General features: G+C 43.2%; 1 protein-coding gene across 3 annotated transcripts in view; it reads left to right on the top strand.

Moving 5' to 3' along the window:
* The window catches only part of LOC141163824 (catenin alpha-2), a 1,318,034-nt gene that overhangs the window by 871,464 nt on the left and 425,900 nt on the right, over positions 1–20,670 (top strand). For all 3 annotated transcript variants that reach the window (XM_073649181.1, XM_073649182.1, XM_073649183.1), the window contains 2 exons: positions 11,266–11,358; positions 15,231–15,387. In XM_073649181.1, coding sequence (XP_073505282.1) covers positions 11,266–11,358; positions 15,231–15,387 — 250 coding nt within the window. The remainder of the gene's footprint in view (positions 1–11,265; positions 11,359–15,230; positions 15,388–20,670) is intronic.

Here is a 20,670-nt window from a genome sequence, read left to right as displayed (position 1 = left end):
AACGTGTTAAATGCCGCTGTTAATCTCCAACAGCAGCTTTTAACATGGCCGCGCCGGAAGCGTGTCACTAATCCCGCCCATCTCCGCCCATGTCACATGACCGCGGGTCGCCTATGGGTTGGTAAGACAACCTGGAGTCTGCAGGAGAGACCGGCAGTTGTCATTGCCGGGATGCTATGAGCTCTGCCCAGCGGTCAGCGCTCATAGCAAGTGAGCATTTTCGATACCCACAGCAGGGCTGAGGCCTTGATGTGTGTAGCACAAGCGATCGGATGATAGCAACTTCTAGTCTTCCAAGGAGACTATTGAAGCATCTGAAAATTTAAAAAAATGTTTTTAAAAATAGTAAAATTAAAAAAATATAACATTTCAAATCACCCCTCTTTCACTTAATTCAAAATAAAACAGTGCATAAAGATAATTAATCCAATAGGTAAATGGCATAACAAGAAAAAAAATCAAAGCGCCAGAATTTTGTTTTTTTGGTCACCACAACATTGCAATAAAATGCAATAACAGGCGATAAAAACATCGTTACTACCCCAAAATTGTATCAATAAAAACATAAACTCAGCACTCAAAAAAGAATTCCTCACCCGGCCCCAAATCATGAAAAATGGAGACGCTACAGGTATTGGAAAATTGCGCCTTTTTTTTTTTCAAACAAACTTTGGATTTTTTTTTACATTTCTTAAATAAAAAGAACCTATACATGTTTAGTATCTACGAACTCGTAATGACCTGGAAAATCATAATGGCAGGTCAGTTTTAGCAAAAAACTGTAGAATTGCACTATTTTTTGTCAATTTCACTGCACTTGGAATTTTTTTCACGTTTTCCAGTACACGATATGATAAAACCAATGGGGTAGTTCAAATTTACAACTCGTCCCGCAAAACACAAGCCCTTAAGCTGACATATTGATGGAAAAAAAAAAGTTATGGCTCTGGGAAGAAGAGAAGCTAAAAATGAACGCGCAAAAAAGGAGAGGGGTCAAGGCATGAAGGGGTTAAAGGAAAGGGCCAAGACAGGTGACATTATTATAGGAAGGGGCCAGGATGGGGAAATTTTTACAGGAAGGGGTCAGGATCAGAGACATTATTGGAGGAAGGGGCCAGGATGGAAGACGTTATTACAAGATTGAGATAGGATGGAGGACACTATTACAGGATATAGTTTATGATGCCTGTATCAGTCAGTCCCACCCAAAAACTCTCATGATATGTTCTTATTTCCATCTCTTGATTATCTTGAGCTGTGGCCAGTGATGAGCTAGTATGTTCGGTTAACCCTTTCGGTGAGTATACTCGGGCGCGTGCCGAGTATTTTCAGCGTACTCGGCAATATGTTTGAATCCCTCCCGTGCTCATGATTTGCGACTGTTTGACAGCTTTAATACATGTCAGGAATGCTTGTTTCTTTCTCATTCCTCACATGTATTAAAGCTGTCAAACAGTCGCAAATCATGCACACAGGAGTGATTCAAACATATCACCGAGTACTCTGAAGATACTCGGTACTCACCGTAAGGGTTAACCGAACATACTCGCTTATCACTAGCTGTGGACCCTTTTCAATGGGTTTGTTCATAGTAAAAAAAAGTTATGTTTTCTTTTAAAACAGTGCCATATCTTTCCACAGGCTAGGTGTGGTATTGCAGCTCTATACCATTCCCTGTAATGTAGCAGGATCACAGTACTAGTCATAAGAAATGGCCAAGTGCGGTGGTGAATAAATGACAGGACTTGTAATACAAGGAAAATGTAAGTGTACCAGAACAGGAGCCGTTCCTACCGAATGTCCCTTTGTTTTATCTCAGAGCAGGAGATACAATTTTTCAATGGTGTCCATATGCCTGTCCCAGGAGTCACATATTGTATATGATGGGTTAGCTAGGCCGGATTGACAAATCCGTGTTTCACGGTAAGTGCTCGGAGTACGATGCACCAACTGGCCGAGGGTTTCATGACCCAAACTCTACGGCTTTGTAGGTGTATATAAGACCTGCTGCCAGTCCGTGCATCACATTCCAAACACTGACCGTGAAACAATGAGGCATTTTGTTTGTTCATTTTTACAAGAATCTGCATGAGTTGTTTTTGTCGTCTTGAACTTTTTATCTGCTCTTACTTTTTATATTGTGCTTGTTTGTAGTATTATAATAAAAGCATTTTATTGAAAAACCTGTATAAGGCTTTATGGAACAGTTTTGATTCCGCCTGCGGACTTGAAAGCAAAAAGCCTAAATTTCTTCCATCCTGTGCTGGTTTTATTTTTCCAAACTTAGAAAACCTGAATGTGTACACTTAGTAGCAGCAGCATGAGCCATAATCATCACACAGGAAGAAAAGTTCAATCTTTCAATTGTATTTTTACCTTTCACGGAATCCATACAAAATCCTCAAAAACTTTCTTAATGTTTGTTTTACCTCTCTTGCCCTCTTTTTAGCAATTTTAGGTATTTTTTACATTTTTTCATTTAATGCAGAATTCAGAAAAATTCTTCTGGTTTTCGGTTTGCCCTTCGCAAGGGATAACTCTAAGGTCTTGGTCTGTGGCGTAACTTGAAGCTTCTGGGCCCCAATGCAATAGCTCCAAAGGGGCCCCAAACTATTGGAAGTTTTTTATAGTAATGGTCATTTCATATGGGCCAAAGGGATCTTTAACCCCTCCATGACGAGGCCAATTTCCGTTTTTGCGTTTCCGTTTTTTCCTCTCCTTCTTCCCTGAGCCATAACTCTTTTATTATTCTGTCCACCTAGACATATGAAGGCTTGTTTTTTGTGGGGTGAGTTGTACTTTTGAATAACATCATTCATTTTGCGACACAGTTTATTAGAAAACAGGGAAAAAATCAGAGTGAGAAGTTGTGAAAAAAATGCAATTGTGACACAGTTTTTTGGGAATTGTTTTTACCGTGTACATTTTGTGGTAAAAATTACCTTGCAATGTGATTCTGCTCATCAGTATGATTACAGTGATACCAAACATGTTAAGTTTTTTTATTATTATTTTAATGGTGAAAAAAAATCTGGAAGTTTGAAAAAAAAAATTGTTGTGTGAACATTTTCGGAGACCTGTCACATTTTTAATTTTCAGTCGATGGAGTTTTCTGATGGCTTATTTTTTGCAGGACGAAACAACATTTTTATTGATACCGTTTTAGGATAGATGTGATGTTTTGATCATTTGTTACAGCATTTTCTATGGAATTACAATGACCAAAACAATATAATTTTACTTCTTCTTGATTCCTTTTCATTTACGGTATTTACTGATCGGGTTAATTGTTTTTATATTTAAATAGATTGGACTTTTATGAACCTATCGATACCACATATGTGTATTTTTCAGGGTTTTTTATATCTTTATTTTTAATGGGGCATAAGAGGGGTGATTTGAACTTTTATGTTTTTTTTCTTCATATTTTTTAAAACTTTTTTTTTACTAGTCACTGTTCTTGTTAGTCCCCTTAAGGGTCTTGAAACTGTGATCGCTTGTGCTATGTACAGAAGTACCACAGCATTGCACTATATAGTAAAAATCCTGGTCACATTTGAAGCCCGGCCACAGTCAGGATTTCAAAGGAACTCCATGATGACAAACACGGTGGTCTTCAGCAGACCTCCGGCTGTCATAGTAACCCATCAGCGACCCATGATCACATCATTGGTGTGCCAATGGGCGCATGGAATGATGATTTACTATGTGGTAAATGTCAGATTTTAATGTCAGCCTTTAACATTTAACAGGTTGACATTCAAGGGTGGAGCTCTGCTCCACCCGAGATTGTTAGAGGCAGGTCCTGGCTTTAACACACATCCATAATCTGCTGGATATGGTGCAGGCTCACCCCATGAGCCTGCTCCATATACCAGCTTCTAACTTGCACCGTTCATATATGATGGATGTCGTGAAGGGGTCAAGGGACCTTTTGGGTCCCAAATGCTCCAGGGCCCAGGTGCGATTGCAACCTTGCATTTATTACAGTTATGTCCTTGGTCCTGGACTGTAGCAGGGCTTCCCAACCACCACAGCTTATTGAAAATACAGATCTCCTCATATGGGACAAAGTGAATTTCTGGGGCTTCTATAGCTAAAACTTTTAGTGCATTGTCTTAATATTTTGCAGGACTTTTAACTTCTTGTTAATTGCAGACATTGTTAGGTATTTTTTCTGGGCACTTACAATATATTCTCTTTCAATGCAGTAGGCCATAAATATATGACCAGTGTAGGTCTGACCACTTTAATTCCCTCCCGTCAGATGAACGATAAGAAGGGGCTCCATGAACATTAACATTCCAACACTTGTGGCCGTGCCTGGTACTGCAGCTCAACCAATTCAAGACCAGGCACGGCAGACTTTCATGCAAGACACTTTACCTGGATAAGCAGGTGCTGATTGTGGGGGTCCTGATTAGTGTTGAGCCACCCCATAGTGTTCGGGTTCGGTTCGTCGAACACCGGGATGTTCAAGGAACTGTTCGTCGAACTGTTCGTCGAACACCTTAGAACACCGTCGAACACCGTTAAAACCAATGGCAGGCAAACAAAAACACATAGAAACACATAGAAAACACCTGCAAAGGTGTCCAAAAGCTGACAAACTGCTCAGAAGACACTCTCTTTAAAAAAGCCGGCCGGCAAATTCAGCAGCGGCATACACCGGTACCCGACAATTTAGACAAGAAGGAATAGACCATCACACATAGATTAGATAGATAGAAACATGTCAGTCACATATATATGAAGTACAGTGACAGTGTTGGTGACTGTACTTGTCATTTAGTGTTAAAATAAAGGATTTATTAAAATAAAAATTGGCGTGGGGTTCCCCGTAATTTTAGTCTCTAGCGGAGGTTAAGCAGACAGCTGGGGCAGATGTTTGAAGCCTGGGAAGGGGGTAATACCCACGGAGCTTCCCAGGCTACTAATATCAGCCCCCAGCTGAATACCTAGCCTTTACTAGCTATTAAAATGGGGGACCCCCCCAAAAAAAATGACGTGGGGTCCCCCCTATGTTAATAGCTAGCAAAGGCTAGGCAGACAGCTGGGGGCTGATATTAATAGCTCAGGAAGGGTGCCAAGAATATTGGCCCCCTCCCAGGCTAGAAACACCAGCCGTCAGACGCCCCAGAAATGGCGCATCCCCATTACTAACCCCATAGTAAAAGTTAAAAAAAACACAAACACCCAGAATAAAGTCCTTTAATTGAAATAAACACACAATTCTTTATTGTTCTAAATTAAACCATACTTACCATCACACCCATTCCATCTGAAGCCAACGATCTCCTGCAATAAAAGAAAAATAATAAACCAACATCATCCTTACCTTTCCATGGTTCCCAGGACAGCTTCAGCTCTGCTACATCGAGATGACAGGCTGGACCGCAGGAGAAAGCTGCCATCCAGCCTGTCATCCCGCGGACACTGAGAAGCGCAGGCATGCTTGCGCTCCTCAGTGTCTCGCTGTGACGGCATCCAGATGAGCCGAGGTCATGTCCAATGAACTCGGCGCACCTCATGCACGTCACGTCAATTTAGAACAATAAAGAATTGTGTGTTTATTTCGATTAAAGGACTTTATTCTGGGTGTTGTGTTTTTTTTAAATACTTTACTAGAAATTCATGGCGGTCATGTCTAATACTGGCGTGACCCCATGAATTTTGGGCTTAGGGCCAGCTGATAATACCAAGCTGGCCTAACCCCTTTATTACCCAGTGAGCCACCGCACCAGGGCCCTGGATGAGTTGGGTACAGCGTCAGAAGATGGCGCTTCTATGAACGCGCCATTTTCCGGGGTGGCTGCGGACTGCAATTTGCAGCAGGGGGGGGGCCAGAAAGCTTGGGCCTCCCTGCGCTGCAGATTCCAGCCCCCGTTCCTGCCTGCTGTACCTGGCTGGACACAAATATAGTGCGAAGCCCCACTTCAATTTTTTTTTATTATTTCATGAAATTCATGAAATAATTAAGAAAAAAAGGCCTTCCCTATATTGTTGTGTCCGGCCAGGTACAAATAGGCAGCTGGTGGTTGGGGGCAGCCCGTTCCTGCCTGCTGTACCTGGCTGGACACAAATATAGTGCGAAGCCCCACTTCAATTTTTTTTTATTATTTCATGAAATTCATGAAATAATTAAGAAAAAAAGGCCTTCACTATATTGTTGTGTCCGGCCAGGTACAAATAGGCAGCTGGTGGTTGGGGGCAGCCCGTTCCTGCCTGCTGTACCTGGCTGGACACAAATATAGTGCGAAGCCCCACTTCAATTTTTTTTTATTATTTCATGAAATTCATGAAATAATTAAGAAAAAAAGGCCTTCCCTATATTGTTGTGTCCGGCCAGGTACAAATAGGCAGCTGGTGGTTGGGGGCAGCCCGTTCCTGCCTGCTGTACCTGGCTGGACACAAATATAGTGCGAAGCCCCACTTCAATTTTTTTTAATTATTTCAGGAAATTCATGAAATAATTTAAAAAAAATTGACGTGGGGCTTCGCACTATATTTGTGTCCAGTCAGGTGCAGCAGGCAGGAACGGGCTGCCACCAACCACCAGCTGCCTATTTGTACCTGGCCGGACACAACAATATAGGGAAGCCCTTTTTTTCTTAATTATTTCATGAAATAATTTAAAGAAAATTGACGTGGGGCTTCGCCCTGTTTTTGAGTCCAGCCAGGTACAACTAGGCAGCTGGGGGCTGGAATCCGCAGCGCAGGGAGGCACAAGCTTTCTGGGCCACCCCCGCTGCAAATTGCAGTCCGCAGACACCCCGGAAAATGGCGCGTTCATAGAAGCGCCATCTTCTGGCGCTGTACCCAACTCATCCAGGGTCCTGATGTGGTGGCTCACTGGGTAATAAAGGGGTTAGGGCCGGCTTGGCATTATCAGCTGGCCCTAAGCCCGAAATTCATGGGGTCACGCCAATATTAGACATGACCGCCATGAATTTCTAGTAAAGTATTTAAAAAAAACACAACACCCAGAATAAAGTCCTTTAATTGAAATAAACACACAATTCTTTATTGTTCTAAATTAAACCATACTTACCATCACGCCCATTCCAGCTGAAGCCAATGATCTCCTGAAATAAAAGAAAAATAATAAAGCAACATCATCCTTACCTTTTGTCACGGGTGTGTTGCCACGAAGATCGTCACGAGTACACAGCCTGACTTCTCGCAGCTGACTTGTTGGTGCTTTGTGTTTTTTCGGCAGTGAAGGAGTTAATTCTCTCTCTCTCTGGGCTAGCTGAGGTCCAGCCTCGCCCAGCTGCAATCAATGCTTCTTTAGTGAGACTCCTTCATATTCCTGCAGGTCTGTTTGGGAGGTGTCGGTGAAAGCTTTTCATTCAGACTTACAGAGCGGATCGTGGTGTTTGGAGTTGCTGAGATAAGTGTATTTGGAAGTGTTTTTTCCCTTTCCTCGCTTTATCATTTATCTCCTTTCCCGTTGGTGTTCCCTCTGTTGTAGTTGTGTAGAAGTTGTATGCAAGGTGGTTTTGGTTTTTCCCTTGTACTGTCTCGTTCGTCTAAATACTGTGTGTGGGCATATTATTTCTGGTTCCCAATTGTTGTGATCGGGGTCCTTCTCAGGACTAGATTACTGAGGTGCAGGGATCCTCAGGAGGTAGGGGTTACGCTGGCGGCCTGGACCTCTGTACCTTTAACAGTACCTCCAGGTTGAGGGATTAGTCAGGGCCCCAGCTTAGGGTCAGCTTAGGCCCCCTACCTCCAGTATTCTGTGATTTGTCGGATAAACCATGACAAAACTGGCTCCTAAGAGCCGGGTCATTCCACTGGGTGTCCGTGGCCCACCTACGGAACTCCGAACAGAATTCCTCCGCCGGACGATCTCCCTGCTGAATCCTACGTAACTTAGACTCAGCAAGGGAGATCCGATCTGGGTCATCATATACGAGTCCCAGAGCAGCGAAAAACCTATCCACTGACTGGAGAACCGGGGAGCTTGGGGGAAGAGAGAACGCCCAAGATTTTGGGTCCCCTTGTAGGAGCGAGATGACAATTCCCACCCTTTGTTCTTCGCTGCCCGATAACCGAGGCCGCAGCCGAAAGTACAATTTGCATGCCTCCCGGAAAACAAAAAACTTGTCCCGCCCCCCAGTGAACCTGTCAGGGAGAGCTACTTTAGGTTCTGGTCCGGCTTGCTCCAGAGGATGCAAAACCTTGGACCTAACGTCCGCCAGCCCCATGGACAAACTCTGCAACTGCCGAGCTAGACCGGCTACTGGATCCATGGTAGCTGGAGAAAAACTAAGTTGGTCGGTGAAAATGTCACACTGTCACAGAATACTGGAGGTAGGGGGCCTAAGCTGACCCTAAGCTGGGGCCCTGACTAATCCCTCAACCTGGAGGTACTGTTAAAGGTACAGAGGTCCAGGCCGCCAGCGTAACCCCTACCTCCTGAGGATCCCTGCACCTCAGTAATCTAGTCCTGAGAAGGACCCCGATCACAACAATTGGGAACCAGAAATAATATGCCCACACACAGTATTTAGACGAACGAGACAGTACAAGGGAAAAACCAAAACCACCTTGCATACAACTTCTACACAACTACAACAGAGGGAACACCAACGGGAAAGGAGATAAATGATAAAGCGAGGAAAGGGAAAAAACACTTCCAAATACACTTATCTCAGCAACTCCAAACACCACGATCCGCTCTGTAAGTCTGAATGAAAAGCTTTCACCGACACCTCCCAAACAGACCTGCAGGAATATGAAGGAGTCTCACTAAAGAAGCATTGATTGCAGCTGGGCGAGGCTGGACCTCAGCTAGCCCAGAGAGAGAGAGAATTAACTCCTTCACTGCCGAAAAAACACAAAGCACCAACAAGTCAGCTGCGAGAAGTCAGGCTGTGTACTCGTGACGATCTTCGTGGCAACACACCCGTGACACCTTTCCATGGTTCCCAGGACGGCTCCAGCTCTGCTACATCGAGATGACAGGCTGGACCTGCAGAACGCTGCCATCCAGCCTGTCATCCCGCAGACACTGAGAAGCGCAGGCATGCTTGCGCTCCACAGTGTCTCTCTGTGAGGGCATCCAAATGAGCCGAGTTAATGTCCAATGAACTCGGCTCACCTCATGCACGTCACTGACAGCGTGGGAAAATTCTCCTGCACTCAGCGCTTCAGCGTGGGAGAATTCTCACGCTGAAGCGCTGAGTGCAGGAGAATTTTCCCACGCTGTCAGTGACGTGCATGAGGTGAGCTGAGTTCATTGGACATGAGCTCACCTTATGCACGTCACTGACAGCGTGGGAGAATTCTCCTGCACTCAGCGCTTCAGCGTGAGTATTTTCCCACGCTGTCAGTGACGTGCATGAGGTGAGCCGAGTTCATTGGCATGACCTCGGCTCATCTGGATGCCGTCACAGAGAGACGCTGAGGAGCGCAAGCATGCCTGCGCTTCTCAGTGTCCGCGGGATGACAGGCTGGATGGCAGCGTTCTGCTGCGGTCCAGCCTGTCATCTCGATGTAGCAGAGCTGAAGCTGTCGTGGGAACCATGGAAAGGTAAGGATGATGTTGCTTTATTATTTTTCTTTTATTGCAGGGGATCGTTTGCTTCAGCTGGAATGGGCGTGACGGTAAGTATGGTTTAATTTAGAACAATAAAGAATTGTGTCTTTATTTCAATTAAAGAACTTTATTCTGGGTGTTTGTGTTTTTTTTTAACTTTGACTATGGGGTTAGTAATGGGGGTGTCTTATAGACACCTCTCCATTACTAACCTGGGCTTGATGTCAGCTGGCATTATAAGCTGACATCAACCCCAGCCCTATTACCCCACTGCCACCGCTACAGGGCAGTGGGAAGAGCGAGGCTAAGTGCCAGAATTGGCGCATTCTATGGATGAGCCATTTCTGGGGCGGCTGACGGCTGGTGTTTCTAGCCTGAGAGGGGGCCAATATTCATGGCACCCTTCCTGGGCTATTAATATCAGCCCCCAGCTGTCTGCCTAGCCTTTGCTAGCTATTAAAATAGGGGGGACCCCACGTCAATTTTTTGGGGGGTCCCCCATTTTAATAGCTAGTAAAGGCTAGGCATTCATCTGGGGGCTGATATTAGTAGCCTGGGAAGCTCCATGGGTATTACCCCCTTCCCAGTCTTCAAACATCTGCCCCAGCCGTCTGCTTAACCTCCGCTAGAGCCTAAAATTAAGGGGAACCTCACGCTAATTTTTTTTTAAATAAATCCTTTATTTTAACACTAAATGACAAGTACAGTAATCAACACTGTCACTGTACTTCATATATATGTGACTGACATGTTTCTATCTATCTAATTTATGTGTGATTCTCTATTCCTTCTATTCTAAATTGTCGGGTACCGCTTGAATTGCCGGCCGGCTTTTTTAAAGAGACGGTGCATGAAAACACTATTATTTTTTTTTATAAATCCTTTACACTAAATGACAAGTACAGTAATCAACACTGTCACTGTACTTCTTATATATGTGACTGACATGTTTCTATCTATCTAATCTATGTGTGATGCTCTATTCTTTCGGTTCTAAATTGTCGGGTACCTGTGTACGCCGCTGCTGAATTGCCGGCTTTTCATGTTTCACTGTGATCACAGTTCCCATCGATTTGGGCAATCACTCTAATGCCACAACTACCATGGCTATGGCATTACAGTGAGTGGCAGACAATCCCTGCATGATTGGTGCTCTAAATAGCGCCAGACATGCAGGACACGCTTTTGGTGCACGAACAGTTATCGAACATAACCTCGAACAGCCGAATTTTTTGCAAATCGTTCGGGTTCGTCGAACAACTCGAACACCGCCCAAAACAGCTTGAATTTGAGATTGGCGAACAGTTCTAGTCGAACACCGCTCATCTCTAGTCCTGATATATAGGCCATCGAATGGAAGTAACTTTTTACTACCTGAAGTCCTGAAAATAATGAATTGTCATCATGTTCAATGTAAACAGGTGGATATGCTGTTCACTAGAGTATAACCAAGAAATCAGAAACTCGTTCATCCACATAAATAAAGACATAACATGATGCATCGCCATATGGTTTTATTCTCTGTAGAGCCTCAAGACAGAAGAGCACAGTACAGGGAATTGGCCCTGAGACCCCGCATGGGGCTATATGATTATAAACCATGGGCATTCTGTGAAAGCCTGTACATATGTGCATTGAGGATCTAGTTGTGATGACTGACATCTTGATCAACATCTCGCTTTTCTCTATTAACACTTTCTGATTTTTTTGTTCTTTAGGTTGCAAACCTCGCCTGTTCCATATCTAATAATGAAGATGGGGTGAAGTTGGTGCGCATGGCTGCCACTCAGATTGATAGCTTATGCCCACAGGTATGTCTAGTGAATGAAAAAATCAGATATCTAATAATTAATGTATTAATTTATTTATTCTGCAGTCACACATTATGGAAGAGCTATGAACCACAATTTACTCCACTTTTGCCAAATTATAGAAGGCAGCAGATGCCTTAAAGCAGATAATATACTGTATACAGTTCTCTACTAAAGAAGCTAGGCTTTGGACCCATCAAGAACTGTAATGGTTTCCTGTGCTATCTGGTACCATGACATCAGAAGAGATTCTTTAAATCATTTTGAGGAGTAGCCTCCATGGGTCATATTTTTTCCTACAAATCTAAAATATATATATTTTGTTTGTACTGAACTATATTTTCATATGAGCACCACCACCCCACCATATCATAACAATGGAGCTAAAGATTAACCTTAAAACTGCTACCACCACAAGGGGCAGCTTACGATATTCTAAACGCATGTACAGTGGGTCCGGAAAGTATTCAGACCCCTTTAAATTTTTCACCCTTTGTTTCATTGCAGCCATTTGGTAAATTCTAAAAAGTTCATTTTTTTTTCTCATTAAAGTATACTCTGCACCCCATCTTGACTGAAAAAAACCCAGAAATGAAGAAATTTTTGCAAACTGTAGTAGCCATACCCTGTGAAATTTTACACATTTTTTCACATTAAAACCAATAAGCTTAAATGCATTTTATTGGGCTTTTATGTCAGAACAGACCAAAGTAAAACTTTTTGGACTAAATGTAAAACGTTATAGAAAACTAACACTGCACATCACCCTGAAAACGCCATCCCCACCGTCAAAGATGATGGTGGCAGCATTATGTTGTGGGGAGGCTTTTCTTCAGCAGAGACAGGAAGCTAGTCATAGTTGATGTGAAGATGGATGGAGCTAAATACAGGGCAATCCTGGAAAAAAACTGCTACAAGCTGCTAAAGACTTGAGACTGAGGCAAATGTTTACACTAATGACCATAAACATGATCCTAAACATCCTGCTAGAGCTACAATGGATGGTTTAGATCATAGCATATTCATGTGCATGAACGGCCCAGTCACAGTCCAGACCTAAATCCCATTGAGAATCTGTGACAAAATTTGGAAATTGTTGATCACAAACGTCTCTATCCAATCTCACTGAGTGAGAGTGATTGTGCAAAGAAGAAGGGACAAAAATGTCACCTCTAGATGTGCAAAGCTGGTAGAGACAGACCCCAAAAGACTTAAAGCAAAAAATCCAGAGAAAGGTGGTCTTACATCGTACTGACTCAGGGGGCTAAATACAAACGCACGTGACAATTTTCAAATTCATATTTTTAGAAAACCATGCAACATTTCCTTTAAACTTCACAAATACTTCCTACTTTCTGTTGATATCACATAAAAATCCCAATAAAATACAATCATATTCGTGGGTGTAACATGAAAAATATGGTAAAGTTCACAAGGTATGAATGCTTTTTCAAGGCACTGTATGTATACAGCTTCTCTTCAATATGTGTAATGCCTCTAGTGGCAGATGCAGGAACTGAATATTTTTTCCCATACATTTCTATGATTGTGTGGCAGCCCAACGAGAGAGCTCGGGCACAGGACCAGGACAGACTCCAATTAAAAAACATCCCTGGAGAGATGATAAAGTAAAGATTTCTGGAGGCTCTAAAGCTGAATCATTGGAACCCCAGCCATTAGTTAAAGAATTTTTAACCCATACCTGTATGTACCAAGCATTCAAGCTGGATAGGTAGGATCTGGCCATTATACGTATCACTACCGTAATATTTCACAACAATATAATAAATGAAAATCATTGCCCTCAGCTACACTATCACTTTACCCCATAAATAAAAGAGCAAAAAATGGAAAAATATATCTACAGAGATACAGTAGATAAAAGCCACTACCATGTCAATGAGGACTATGCTGGCGAGAGAACTGTGGCAACAATAATATAAGACATATGGTCATTACAAGTATCCCCGCTTGCTCCCTTTAAGTTGATAAGTGCTGAAGAAATACAATACTCGAGGAAATGAAAAGAAAAATATGTTGTTCATTTATTGTGTGTGATAGCCATGGAGGGGACTCGAAATGAAATGTGCAGTGATGGAACTGTTAGAATGGTCCCTTACTGCTCACCATCATTTGTCAGTATGCAACGTTATAATGCTGCATGGCTAACATTGCTAAACAGCAGCGCTGGGACCGTCACTTAAATTCTGCTCTGTGACATTTGCTATTGTTATAAAACCATAGATTACAAGAGGGATTTGTCCCATCCTATATAATCATGCTGCTTCTCTATCTTTGAGGAGTTCTGGTGTGAACATAAACTGAATCTGTCACATAGTCTGTGGGGGCAGCTGTTCTGTGGCCCGAACCAATATCCTAGAGATTGATGCCATCAATCACAGGGTATCATTACGGATGGAGAAGCCCTAGACCTTTCTGAATCAATATGCTATTTGTGGTCAACCCCTTTTCAAGTTAATACAATCTTTAGATGGAAACTCCCTGGATTCGAGAAGCTTTCCTTCTCTTGGGTAACGGCTCTATATGTGGGGTGGTTAAAAAGGAAATGTTATCTTTAAATATGCAATGTATCATTCTGAAGGAATCCAGAATTTATGGTTCTACCAGTTCCTTTTGGATTTATTTGATCTTGGAACTCAAAGTAGAAAATATATAATCAAGATCTATTCAGAAGATGGAAAAGAAGAGCAATTGGTGGTCTGAAAGAAGGCTAAGACAAGGAAGGAAGAGCTGCCGGTCAAACAAGCACTGGAAAAGTGTCTGTTGAAGGTTTTTGGGCATTTTAGAGCGTTATCAAAGACTTTTTCAGGCAATCTATCTCATGTAGTCACAAAGGGGTCTATCTTGCTCCACAAGACACTTTCCTATAAGGATGTTGGCTTACTCACGTAGATTTTGGCAAACTGCAGTCTAACTTTTTAATGTCCCTGTGTCAGCAGTGGGGTCATCCTTGGTCTCCTGTCATAGTATTTAATTTCATTCAAATGTTGACAGATAGTTCATGCTGGTACTGTTGTAACCTTGAGATTGTTGAAATTGTTCAACATTTTTGGTTCTCAAGTCCTCAGACAGTTCTCTTCTCCTCTTTCTGTTCTCCAAACTTAGTGTGACATACACAGACACACAATGCAAAGATTGAGTCAAAATCTCCCCATTTTATCTAGTTTCAGGTGTGATTTTCATATTGCCCTCACCTGTTACTTGCCACAGGTGAGCTTGAATGATTATCACACACTGGAAACAAAGTTGTTTACCTACAATTTTGGAAAGATGCCAACAATTTTGTCTCACAATTTTTGGGGTTTTGTGTGAAAGGAAATAAACATGTGAATAACAAAACATGTGTAATTGCAATCATTTTCTGGGAGAAATATTTAATTTTCTGGAACAATTTCAAGGGTGCCAATACATTTGGCCATGACTGTATAAGATGAATTTAGAAGTCCAAGAAATTGGTTCCATCCATAGGACCTACTGTATGTGCACTGCCACATTATGAACCAGTGTTTTCTGGATACCTTTTATGGTGTGAATTCCTTCCTTTGGTCACATGGTGGGTCTCGATGTGCCTTTGGTTTTATACTAAAGAAAACACAAGTTCTTTATCAATGATCCATGTGGTGTTCTGGCATGTTCCAACACACACGATAATACGGACGTGTTCTTCCTTGGAAGTATTACTTTGAATTTTCTTAGTTTTTTTTTCCCAAAAAGTAACAATAAAGCTTCTGTTTAGATTAAATAGATTTTAAGGATCTAAAAAAATTCCTGAACAGAACAACATTATTAGATTTACATTTGCATGTTAGATCTTGTATTACTATTCTTGATAACCTTTTCTCTTACTTCAGGTGATCAATGCTGCCCTGACTCTGGCCGCTAGACCTCATAGTAAAGTAGCTCAAGATAACATGGACGTCTTCAAAGACCAGTGGGAAAAGCAGGTCCGGGTCCTCACTGAGGCTGTCGATGACATCACTTCTGTAGATGACTTCCTATCTGTCTCCGGTATGTCTCAGTTTCTATACATTGATATATTTAGGGCTTAGTGACTCTAGATGTGCAGAGGACACAGAGTGTAAACCTAAGTTATGAGTAAACCTGAGCGAATGCTTATATAAATGGGTTTATTCATTAAAGGGGTTATCCGAGACTGTTTTTTTCACTATGGGCCTAAGTACTAACAGGCAGGTATTTGCTACGTACAAGAAGCTCGGCACCAATCTCCAGTGGCACAAAGTGATCACAAATCGCTACTGCAGGTAATTTAGTGGCTTCCGATGACGTCACGTCGACAGAGCAGCGATATGTCTTCCACTCAGCTCTGTTGATGGGGCATGACTGCTGACGTTATGATGATTGACAGCTGACTCCCTACTGCCTAACTATGGAGCAATGTCTGTCAATCAGCAATACATCTGCAGTCATGCCCCATTGTCAAAGCAACCTGGAAGAGGAGGAGCTCTTCTGTTGACTTGGAGCAGCTGCATTCCTGGCAGGAGCGGTCAATGAACGCTGTCTACAACATAGACAAAAAGTACCGAACCATTAAAAACTAACCTTTATTAACCTGGCGTCAGGCGCAATGGGCCTGACAGGTACAGCTTGCACATTTTTGTTTGCCCCTCCTCTCCACCCTGTGCTCTTCACAGATGAAAGCAGGTTCACACTGAGCACATGTGACAGACGTGACAGAGTCTGGAGACGCTGTGGAGAGCGATCCGCTGCCTGCAACATCCTTCAGCATGACCAGTTTGACAGTGGGTCAATAATGGTGTGGGTTGGCATTTATTTGGAGGGCTGCACAATCCTCCATGTGCTCACCAGATAACACATCCTAGATCTGAATGAATGAAATATTCTCATTGAATACTTTGTTATGTACAAAGTTGAATGCGCTGCCAACAAAATCACACAAAAATCATCAATGGAAATCAAATCTATTAACCGATGGAGGCCAGGAATTTGAGTCACACCCAAAATTAAAGTAGAAAAACACACTACGGGCTGATCCAACTTTGATGTAATGTACTTAAAACAAGTCAAAATGAGGCTCAGTATTGTGTGTGGCCTCCACGTGCCTCCAAGTGCCCTACAATGCCTGGGCATGTTCCTGATGAGGTTGCGGATGGTCTCCTGTGGGATCTCCTCCCAGACCGGGACTAAAGCATCCGCCAACTCCTGGACAGTCTGTGGTGCAATGTGACGTTGGTGGATGGAGCGAGACATGATATCCCAGATGTGCTCAATCGGATTCAGATCTGGGGAACGGGCGGGCCAGTCCATAGCTTCAATGCCTTCATCTTGCAGGAACTGCTGACACACTCCAGCCACATGAGGTGTGGCATTGTTCTGCATTAGGAGGAACCTAGGGCCAACCGCACCAGCATATGGTCTCACAAGGGGTCGGAGGATCTCATCTTGGTACCTAATGGCAGTCAGGCTACCTCTGACGAGCACATGGAGGGCTGTGTGGCCCTCCAAAGAAATGCCACCCCACACCATTACTGACCCACTGCTAAACCGGTCATGCTGAAGGATGTTGCAGGCAGCACATCGCTCTCCACTGCGTCTCCAGACTCTGTCACATGTGCTCAATGTGAACCTGCTCTCATCTGTGAAGAGCACAGGGCGCCAGTGGCGACTTTGCCAATCCTGGTATTCTGTGGCAAATGCCAAGCGTTCTGCACAGTGTTGGGCTGCGAGCACAACCCCCATCTGCGGACATCAGGCCCTCATACCACCCTCATGGAGTCGGTTTCTAACCGTTTGTGCAGACACATGCACATTTGTGGCCAGCTGGGGGTCATTTTGCAGGGCTCTGGCAGAGCTCCTCCTTTTCCTCCTTGCACAAAGGCGGAGGTAGCGGTCCTGCTGCTGGGTTGTTGCCCTCCTATGGCCCACTCAATGTCTCCTGGTATACTGGCCTTTCTCCTGGTAGCACCTCCAGCCTCTGGACACTACGCTGACAGACACAGCAAACCTTTTTGCCACAGCTCGCATTGATGTGCCATCCTGGATGAGCTTCACTTCCTGAGCAACTTCTGTGAGTTGCAGACTCCGTCTCATGTGAAAGCACAACCAACATTCAAAAGTGACCAAAACATCAGCCAGAAAGCATTGGTACTGAGATGTGGTCTGTGTTCCCCACCTGCAGAACCACTCCTTTATTGAGGGCGTCTTGATAACTGCCAATAATTTCCATCTATTTTCTATTCCATTTGCACAACAGCATGTGAAATTGATTGTCAATAAGTGTTGCTTCCTAAGTGGACAGTTTGGTTTCACAGAAGTTTGATCTATTTGGAGTTATATTCTGTTGTTTAGGTGTTCCCTTTATTTTTTTGAGCAGTGTATATATATCCCCAAATAAGTGCTAATGGTGCTTATGCAGCAAACTGACGTATACTGTGTGATAAAGTGTCCGTTCATACAGTAAAGTGCTATTTGTGTTGAGTCAAACCCTTGTAGGGGGTTTATAATTTAACTAATTAAACCCATATGGGGTAAAGAAGATAAATAAAGGCACAAACTGGGCACAGATGTATCTTGGATGTAAATGACCCCATATAGCTACCAGTATACCATGACCTTGACACGTTTCTCCATTCTCAAAGCTGGTTTAACAGAAGGCATTAAAGATTAGTCCATAATATGTGGTTTCTTGCCATGGTGCTTGGATTACAGCAAGTCTGTCTGTTAAAAAGAGCACCTATAAATATGCTCTGAAATGTAGATTGGAGAAACAAGATGTAAAGAACCAGATAATACATGTCACAAGAGTGTACTGGAGTATATTGATATATGGAAAATAACTAGCTTGGCCCTATCTGCGGCGAGCCGGCTATCAGCATGATGTCGACAAAGTAGCCCGGAAGACGAAGAGCTGTTCTGTTGACTTGCAGTACATAATTGCTGGCCAGACAGGTCAATGATCGCTTTGTACCAGCGCCAGGTAGAACAGGCAGGTAGACAGCTACCTGTTTGTTACTTCTTAGTCTGGATAAATCCTTTAACCCAAATGGGTTATCCATGTTTTTAAAATTACTTTTTCTTAGGATAGGCTAATTATGTTATGATCTGCAACAAAACTAAGGAAAGATAAGGAAAGCTGTCCCTACAGTAAGACTAAGCTGAATCCCTACAATGTAGCGGGCTGCCTGTTACTTGTGAACAGACCCACCTTCGTCCTCGGCTAGTCTGAACGGAGACCTATAGATTTAAGGGAGAGGTCCCGAAAAGAACTAAGGACTGGGACAAAAATGGGACGCCTCCTAAACAGAAGTTGTTGCAGAGCAAAAAGGACAAACTGACAAAAAGTACTAATGGTCCCAGAGGACAAAGAACTGACAGAGATAGGCACTGAAGCACCTGGCTAGAGAGACAGTCAAAACAACACTGAAGTCCAGCAAAGCCAGATGGGCGGAGCTGGAATATATAGGCAGCTAGTCACGTGACCGCAAAACACAAGATAGCAAAAACTAACAGAAAGGTTCTAACAGTACCCCCTCTTCTATGACGATCCTCCGGATCTTCCAGGCCCAGGCCTATCTGGAAACCTCCTGTGGGAAGCTTTAACAAGCCTAGGAGCAGAGACATCATCCATCCTTACCCAGGAGTTGTCTTCGGGACCGAAACCCTTCCAGGAGACAAGATACTGTAATTTCCCTCTATGCCATCTAGAATTCAAAATACAAGAAATTTCATATTCGCCATCTACCACCACAGGGGAACTGTGACAGTGGCGTCCCTATGAGATACGTCAGCCTTTTTCAACAAGGAAACATGAAACACAGGATTAATCTTCCAGGAAATAGGGACATTCAACCTAACAGCAGGCGGGTTAATAACCTGAAGCACTTTAAATGGACAACCATACCATGTCACCCACAGTAAACAAAACATCTTTACGTTTCCTGTAAAAATACTTCTTGGACTTCTAGTTAGTCTCTTGCAGGTTAGAACGTACATTAATACAATTGAGCCGAACTCTATGGTAAATCTTAAACATTGTCCTGTATATACAGGGTACTCCTACTTAAATACATAACCTATAAAGACATGGAGTATAATCCCCAGAAAGAAGTATGGAGTAGTACTAGATAGTATTAAATTTGAAAGCTTTATTAAATACAAATATTAAAATCGAAAAAGTATTGAAAGTTAACAGGTCACTAGGGGTGAAAAACACAAAGACAGGGCGGCAATTGTGTACAGAGATGCACAGGGGGTCATCTGGCAACACTTAGTCAGAGTTTGTACTCTCATGCATATGTGACTAGCCCCATAAAGTAGGGGGCACACAGATAATAAATCCAAATGACAGTGTATACAGTCAATAGAATACAGGTGGCAAGGAATCCACAAATGCGTAAGTTCAATGACGATTCCAATCCTTCTTACATGCATACAAAGCAAATATGGATAATATCTACATCATAACAGATGGCTCACCCATGTGTCAAATAACCTCATATGCCGCACTGAGGCATTCTGTCTTTGAATGTGAAAAAATTGTGGGTAAGTATGAAATTCGATAATTCCAAGATCAAGGCACAAAGTGAGGCAGCTAAATCACTGGCTGCAAGGAAAAACTCCACGGCTCGTAGTCCATCCTCATGTCCTATGCTCGTATACAGTGACTCCACGTCAACCGCCACCAAATCATATCCGTGTCAAGATATAGGCCATCAATCTTCCTAAGGACGTCCCCTGTGTCTCTGACATAGGAGGGCAGCGTTTCTCCCTTACCCAATATGGCTGCCGCTGTGTGATGCATGCGCGAGATTGTCCCCGTCCGACTGCGTCCCTAAGGTTTCCGTACGGCGGAAGTGTGGGCCATTGACGTCAGTGGAACGCATTGTTCCCGCCCACACTTCCGCTGGGAATTAGCCGGAAATGACGCAGCGGAGGGGGCGGAGGTCAAGTGGGGTATATAATGATGGCGGTCCACGTGTAAAACCACAGCCCCCCTAGGAAGCTATACGCGAAACGTGCGTCGGGGCCTCAGCGCGGCATATGAGGTTATTTGACACATGGGTGAGCCATCTGTTATGATGTAGATATTATCCATATTTGCTTTGTATGCATGTAAGAAGGATTGGAATCGTCATTGAACTTACACATTTGTGGATTCCTTGCCACCTGTATTCTGTTGACTGTATACACTGTCATTTGGATTTATTATCTGTGTGCCCCCTACTTTATGGGGCTAGTCACATATGCATGAGAGTACAATCTCTGACTAAGTGTTGCCAGATGACCCCCTGTGCATCTCTGTACACAATTGCC

This window comes from Phyllobates terribilis, unplaced genomic scaffold (genome assembly GCF_046119375.1).
Source record: "Phyllobates terribilis strain yellow unplaced genomic scaffold, ASM4611937v1 Scaffold_1__5_contigs__length_1240528914, whole genome shotgun sequence".
NCBI classification, from domain to species: domain Eukaryota; kingdom Metazoa; phylum Chordata; class Amphibia; order Anura; family Dendrobatidae; genus Phyllobates; species Phyllobates terribilis.
Note: the sequence above shows the minus strand (reverse complement) of the source record. Positions and strands in the feature narration are given on the sequence as shown.